Source organism: Pararge aegeria, chromosome 15 (genome assembly GCF_905163445.1).
Source record: "Pararge aegeria chromosome 15, ilParAegt1.1, whole genome shotgun sequence".
Classification (NCBI taxonomy): domain Eukaryota; kingdom Metazoa; phylum Arthropoda; class Insecta; order Lepidoptera; family Nymphalidae; genus Pararge; species Pararge aegeria.
In genome coordinates, this window is record NC_053194.1 from 13,935,879 (window position 1) to 13,944,441 (window position 8,563).

The window sequence follows — 8,563 nt, forward strand, 5'->3', positions numbered from 1 at the left end:
TGCATTTGCTAAAGTAGAACCTAATGGTTTTTACAGATTTTTTTATTGAGGCAATAAGTAAGTAAAATATAGTATTAATAGATAAAAGATTAATAAGGAAGAATGGTGTTTAAACGACCTCGCTCACTAGCAGAATACATTCTACACTCCTCGATATTCTTTATACAGTTGATTCTCCCACACTTCAAAAATCGTGATAAAGAAGTGATATATTTCACACCATACAATAAATAGTATGTAATGAAAAGTAACGGTCATTAAAGTATATCTTATCAGAACTGCGAATGTGCCATTATCATCACTGGTCAATGCATGCATCGGGCTGCTCTCAGAATGAGAAGGGTTCAAGCTGAAGTCAGCCACAGACTGGTACTTTTGAGTACATCAGACACGCAGGTTTCTTCACTATGTTTGCCTTTACCGTTAAAGTAAGTGATATTTTAATTGCATTAAAATTAAATTCAAATATCTTGATTGTCAAATATAATGGAAGCCAAGCTTCATAAGCATACTAGATTAATATTGTTGAAGTCATTCATTTTATTAATCAACATAATATCCTGAGACCATAAATTAAGGGATTTTATTGACTTAACATATTTTGTGAAAGTTATTACAAATATTTATCTTATCAAGGATAACAGTTAAGACTTTTTAATAACAAAATCTAGGCGATTCACACAATCTATACTTTTGTTAAATTGGTATTTTTATGTTAGTTAGTACTTTGCAGAAGGCACTTCAGGAGACACATCATGGCTCTATATTATTCAGTCGCATTTCTACTTCTATCTTTATATGCATCTGCAGCTTCCTGTAGTCAGTTGGAAACTGATAATGGGAAAATCTGTATGAAGATTGGATCAACAGCGGGATGTAAATTCGCTCAAATGTTCATGAGACAAGTAAATAGTACGAACAGTCTCTACGGCAAATACCTTGATATAGAATTTCTGCCATGGGGTAGGACCACTAGACACGCCAACGGTACTCTTATATGCCAATTTGGAGAAGCTGATTGCTGGGCGAACCGCGTTCAGCGATGTGCCCTTAGCTTGCTGAGTGGAAACCAAGATGCCCAGGTGCGTTACATGCTCTGTGAATACTCTGACCCTTTGCCTGCACTTGAACAAAGAAGCCTCGCCTGCGCTGCTGCTGTCGGTCTCAAAATAATCGCTGTAGACTATTGTGTATCTACATCCTACGGAGATCGTCTTGAAGGTCCCATCGAAGAACGTAGCAGAGAAGGAATGGAGGCTATAGATCGTATTCCTTTTATTGTTTTCAATAACATTGTCAGTGTGGACCTGTATAACGAGGTTGTACGGCGTGGATTAGCACGTGTGGTTTGTAATGCTTTGTTGGCTGATCCAACAACAAGTGTCACAGCATGTTAATTGATTTATAAATATACCTAAGTATTTCATATGGGCTTGGATTTTATATATATTTATTATACTCTGTTTTTCGTGCTCTTCCGTATAAAGGACTGCAATATATTTTAACACAAAATTATTAATTACTGCTATACTTATTACATTATTTTGTATTATTATCCGTGTTTTATTAAATATTTCAACATAATACTTATCATAATACAAATAATAAGAGCTCCTACCTGCAAGGGACTGCATAATATAAATCAAAATTTGTGTTCCTGTAGGTCTAAAAATATTTTTTATTTAAATAGAGATTTAATTAACAAGTGTAAAAAATCCTTTTGTTTAAATTCGCTCAAATGTAAAAGTTATCAATTGGAAGTCATTTTATCATGGGAATTCTGCTATCAAATTCTTATTACCAAATTTAAATTAATTACTTGATTAAAAGAAGATAGCTGTATCTACTTGGATCCGATAAGCTGATATCGAACTGTAATTAGTAAAGTTCATTAGTAGTGCACCAAATATTCTGTGTTCAACATGACTTACGTTTATAATATTGTTTTTCTATTCGTATATGCATACGTGTCTACAGTTAACAGTCAATTACAAACTGAAAATGGAAAAATCAATATCATGGTTGGGACCACTTCAGGATGTCGCGATGCAGCTAATTTCATGCCTCAAATTCGTTCAACATACAACAGATTCAAGGATTTTGTAAATTTTGAATTCGTTCCTTGGGGAAAGACCACAAGACGTGAAGATGGTACTCTTAATTGTCAATTCGGACCTAGAGATTGTTGGGCCAACCGTGTGCATCGATGCGCTCTTCATATGCTCAAGGGGAATGCAGACGCGCAGATGAAATATATCGAATGTGAATTTAGTTATCCGCAACCTGCTTACCGCCAAGGAAGTATTGTCTGTGCATATGCTGCTGGTTTAAATGTAGTCGAAATGGATATATGCATAAGAACAGGTGTTGGAGACGAGCTTGAAATTCCGGCTGAAGAAATCACGAGAGAGCCGATGGGCATTATTCAATTTGTACCTTTAATCGTTTTTAACAACAACACAAATCTTGCACTACATGTTCAAGGTTATAATAGATTAGAGAGTGTTATATGTTTTGCATTGGCTGATGATGAAACAACGGGAATCACACATTGTAGAGTTTGACAAAATCGAAATGCATTATTTACTAGCTATATGATGTGCGGTATTAGCGATTAATCCATATAAACTGTGGCGTAGTGATGCACCTACGCTGGTGTTGCGAAACATAATATAACAGCTGGGGTCTGGTTGCAACTTTTGTATATGAACTTCTTGTCAATTATATTGATAAGTTATACGTTTTATTTCACTTTATTAATAAAAAATATGATCACTTTAAGTTATAAGGCTGCCTTGACAATAAGTGCTGACTTTATTGACTGGTATTGAAAAAGAGCTTCTGCTATGTGTATAACATTATACAATATAGCTACTTGTATTGTTTCTTGTTTTCTTCTTTTGTGTCTTCTGTGTTTGGTTGCAATAAAGTAATTCGATCTGTCTATCATATGTTTAGAAGCTAGCTCTAGCTCTGTCACTACTTAGTAGTAAACTCTTACGGGAAAGTACTACCGCCGCTTATTTCTGAAGCCAAGTAGCATTGTCGCAATGCTGTCTTCCGTTCTGAAGGGCTTGGTTGCTGGTGTACAGCCATATAAAGCTTAACACGTACGCCTCAGGTTAATGGACACGGGGTGGCAATTTGTAAGTCGTGTTTCCTGCATGCTCTGCGTAATGTTGCTTTGGTTATAGGCAATGGTTTTCTAGTAACCTACAGGTGGGGGCTTGGTACGTCAATTGTTACTATTTACTAAAAACTAAAAATTATTATCTGACTAACATATTTTTCCATTACTACTTAAATAAAAATTAATTTTCATCTCCTTTCCATTATGAAGTTTACTTTCTATTATAAAGTTTATACTTTTTGTTTTTATATGTGATTTCATAACTGGATTTCCCTCAACTTAATAGATACTGACAGAATACCAGCGTTGTGGGTACATTAGTATCCGGAACATTAACCTTAGTGAGAACCTTTTTATTGGCACGACACATCATAGACTCAAGCTATTAATAATTATGTACAAAATTTTTAAGAACAACACAATACCATTTTATTCTATTCTACTTATTCTATTTTATTTATTTATGTTATGCTATTAAAATTAAACTGTCGCAGTTTCAAAGTTCCACCACTCTATTTACGCGCAGTTAGTGCGGTGTAGCCATTCCTGGGCTTACGGTGGGAAATTTAAACACACACAAATTGTGTTAAATGCAATTAGTAGGAAATAATCAACATTTATTGGTTCGTAAATGATTTTGTCTTCGAAAATATACATTGATAACTAGTTCATGAAAGAATTTGAACTCTAGTAATGTTATCTGGTATTTAAATGACTCTGGTATTTTTCTGGTATTTTTTGTTTATCTAAACGTACCTGTCTAGATAAACGCACGTTTTGCCCAAATTATTAAGACAGTTAAATGAAAATTTAAATTAATATCATCGTCGTATATTTTGTCAAACTATATTGCAATATTATAACCTGTATTGGATTAAAAGAGGTTATATAATATTTAAATGATAAAAGATATTATTCAAATAACTTCGAAATCACTAATATCATATCTAAAGCGATATGCCGGTTTTATTCAATTGCGATAAAATAGGTAACTGTGTTTCATTTTCATTATATTCATCGCGGTTATCAGGTCATACAACGCGGCGTAATTATATTTAAAATAAAGTTAATAATAATTGGAAATCATGATTAAGTTTATTTTAAGTTAACAAGAGTTTTTTTTGCGATACTAATATATTGTAACAAGTATTATACTCATAGCTCATTAATTAATAGTGAAAACTTCATAGGTTTGTATAAGATCTATAATTAGGTTATCCATTTAAAAAAAATTATTTATAGCTGTTTGTTTTCCAAATAAACAAAAAATTTCAGTTCCAAATACAGTATCGCTATTCAAGCACGTTGAAATACCGAGTATGCACTTTGGCACTACTAACTACTTATTCCTACAACTGTAACCCGAAAGTAGTAACAATGCAACATGGCGATAAAGAGGATCATTTGCTACACATTATAAGGAGCATTCAACTAAAATGGCCCATTTCGTTGGTCCATTTCAAATTAAATCCAAATTAGCGATAATTGCATCCAGTGTGATACCAGTTATGAAGATTAATATGTAATTTTGTTTTTTTATGCTTTCATCATCGTAATATCAATCCATTTGACGGCCGACTGGCGCAGTGAGCTGCGACCCAGCTTTCTGAGTCAGAGGCCGTGGGTTCGATTCCCACAACTGGAAAATGTTTGTGTGATGAACATGAAAAATTTTCAGTGCCTCAGTGTTTATCTGTATATTATAAGTATTTATTTATCTATTATTCATAAAAAAATATTCATCAGTCATCTTAGTACCCATAACACAAGCTATGCTATGCTATGCCCCAAAGTAATTGGGGTTAGATGGCGGTGTGTGTATTGTCTTAGTATATTCATATTCATTCATTCATTAATGGCATACTAGAGAGCACGGGTCTCCTCCGAAGATGAGAATGGGTTAAGGCCCTAGTCAACCAAGCTGGCACAGTGGACTGGTGGATATATTAAGCTTTAGTAAAACGGATGTCTTACTTGTCATGTCATGGTTTTAGGATGATACCAAAAAACAAAGTAAATAGGAAATAAAAAAACACAGCTTTAACGGTAAAGGAAACACGAGGAGACTGGCCTGACAACTCTTCATAATGTTCTTACAGGCGTGTGAATTCTACCAATCGGCACTTTGCTAGCGTGATAGAATAGGCATAAAAGCTTTTCATTCTGAGAAGATACCCGTAGTGCCTGGCTCGTGCCCTGTAGCGGGGTAGTAATGAGTTGATAATAATGATCCCGCAACCTGTGTTTTTAAACTCCTCAGTTGATGTACATTTTTTAACAAAGTATACTTCCCTTCTCATAAAGTTATAAAAACTAGATTAATGGCAAGCTGCATCAGGTAATTTTCACCTTAGGTATTCCATTTTACAGCTAAAAGAAGGAACTACGTTATTTTGTATCTGAATAAGCTTTTTAGCTACTTAATACGTAGAGTAACCATGCGTCAGCACTTTGTGAAATTGTCTACAAGACAATGATTGCATAAAAGATAGCTCGTAGTAGGATACATTGCATGGATAATATTATATTTTTTATTATCAGAAGCCTATTATTTACGTTCTTTTTTCGGCGTCAAGCTTTAGTCCAGATTCGTGATTAAGCTTCAAACAAGAACCTTTAAAAAAGTTTTTGCAAATTTAACTACTTAAATTTGCAAAACCTTTTTGTAAAGGTAGGTAAGGCAAATGTAACATTATTCATAAATAGGTACTTTTTTAATGAACGCTCATGTAAATACTATAGTAATTTTTTTTTACTTCTCTCATCATCTTTTTCGTTGCTCTACAATAAAGTATATAATTTAAAAATAAAAAAAATAGCAATGAATGAATGAATGAATGAATACACTTTTATTGTACACCACATAAACATATACAAAAATTATAAATAAGAATTTAACAAAAAGTATACAATTTGGCGGCCTTATCGCTACATAGCAAAAAATATATATAAATAAATACTAAATAAATATACTACGACAATACACACATCGCCATCCAGCCCCAAAGTAAGCATAGCTTGTGTTATGGGTACTAAGATAACTGATGAATAATATACTTAAATACTTAAAATAAATAGATAAACACCCAGACACTGAAAAACATTCATGTTCATCACACAAACATTGTCCAGTTGTTGGAATCGAACCCACGGCCCCGGCTCAGAAAGCAGGGTCGCTGCCCACTGCGCCAATCAGCCGTCTGAATATACCAAGTATATGTTTTTATTTATTCGGACCAATTTGGTTTTGTTTATTTTCAAGGAATATACTTTACACTAAAAGTAAACGAAAAGCTAGTTCACATTATGAGAAGTTAAAAAATGGAATAGTCCACGAGCTATCAAAAAAGGCCTTTCACTTATGACTTGGTCACCCTATTGTAAAAGCCACGACTGGGGCATAAAATAATGAAGCCACCTCGGCGGTATGTAGTACGGTTTTTATAAACTCCGCTAACAAAAACAACTCTAAAACAATTTTCATTCCACGCCCTCCTCTCCCCTTTAAAAGTATTTCAAGGTAATCTCCTAAGACTATGCCAAAACTCAAAACTCTTTAAGCCCCCATAATATTTCCTTTACGAAAGTAAATGTTTCCTTTTCTGGCTTTAATTTGTAGCAGGCTTTGCCATATTTCAAATATTTTTAAAGATGGCCACATACTTATAACACGCTATGTAATTAATGGAGCTGTTCCAATGCTGCGCTAGGAGAAACTGTATGAATATACTTTTTGTTTTTTTGTGGGCTTCTTCTTAGACGCCCTGGGCGTTTAGAACACTCCCAATTCTAGTTTTGTTTGTTATCACCATCACTAAACAATGATGTAAACAAAAAATTCCACCACTTCATAAGTGCGTTTGTTAGTAGGTACTAGATGAATTAATAATTTTTAAATTTGAATTGAATATGATTTCCACGTCACCTTAAATTGCGTACGTAAGTAGTAATTGTACATTATCAAGTCAATATCTTCTGAGAATGAAAATTTTCCCGTGCAGTTTACACAGTCATTCACATCGAGTCATTGTGTGAGAAAACATATAACCATTTCCTCAATACAATGTGAAAAATTTAATTCGATATTCAAACATCCTTGCTAATATTACAAATGCAAAAGTGTGTTTGTTAGTTTGTTTGTCTCCTTCATGCCCTAACTAAGGAACCAACTTGATTTTAAGCATAGATTTAATTGTTAGGATGGACAGTAACATAGGCTACTTTTTATTCTAGGAAAACAAACGGTTCGAACGGTATTCGTAAACACCCGTAATAAACGCGGACGAAGCACGCAGGGATATATTCAAGGTAAAAGCTAGTGTAAAATAATAGGAATGATTGTTATAATTGTTATAATATAATAATTGTTATTTTTATCTATTATATTTAAATGAAGTCGAATTCTTAAACTGAGGTATTAAGGTACTATAAAGCTGCGGCACAGCTCATCACTGTATGCGTTAGCCATTATAAGTGTGCTTTGAACTTTATACTCTCAGGATTTTTTTTTGTTACAATGCAGCTGTCCTACCTTGAGTGTGTTTTTGTTTCGATTAAATGACACTTGGCAAACTTTTCTTTTAGCTTAATTTGAATAATATATTATTTTAGGGGAAGCGTTTAAGGGGAGCGTAAAATGTTTTTGTGTATCTTGAGGTCTTTAATCCACACCAAGTGCAGTTCACGTATCTGCAAGGTCCTGCAATAGAGTTCACGATGAATGTCAAAGACTCGTCGCCGCTGGGGTCCTGCGGCTCCCTGCGCCTCTGCTGATGTCATCCGTCCATCTCGTCGGGGGTTTACCAACGCTGCGTTTACCGGTGAGAGGTCGCCACTCCAGCGCCTTAGGACACCATCGGTTCTCCAAGCTATGGGCCCCGCCCATTGCTACTTTAGCTTCGAGACTCTTTGAGCTAAGTCGGTAACTCTGGTTCTTCTACGGATCTCCTCATTCCTGATTTGATCATGTGGCGATACTCCAAGCATAGCTCTTTCCATCGTCCGCTGAGTGACCCTGCCTTCCTGAGACTTCTTATGAGTCTCATAGTCCGCGACCACGTCTAAAACCCAGAGTAAAACGGCTTGGAGATACTATTATAACAATAGTAACGGAAAATCAACAGTTCACTAGCGTATAAAATTACAAAAAAGTACAACCCCACTAAGAAAAATGCGACTTTCCTCCTATTCATATATAAACACGAGACACCTTAAATTCATTGCACAAATAGCAGGTACTTTATTATGGTGGATATATTTAAAAATGTACAACCTCCCCCTACCGGGGTACGGTGCGGCGACCGCAGTATTAATGAAATTGGCCTCCCCCGGGACTATACCCGGTCCCCGGCTTCCTACCGTCTTGCAAACCGTGGTTGCATTGTTCTACAGATGCTATATTAAACGGTGTTATTGAACAATGATTGGGTTAGA

General features: G+C 35.0%; 1 protein-coding gene across 1 annotated transcript; it reads left to right on the forward strand.

Moving 5' to 3' along the window:
- The first annotated feature begins 755 nt into the window (after positions 1 to 755).
- On the forward strand, positions 756 to 1,397 carry LOC120629699. The gene has a single exon (XM_039898678.1). The coding sequence runs from the start codon at positions 756 to 758 to the stop codon at positions 1,395 to 1,397; it is 642 nt and encodes a 213-aa protein (XP_039754612.1).
- Positions 1,398 to 8,563: the final 7,166 nt, after the last annotated feature.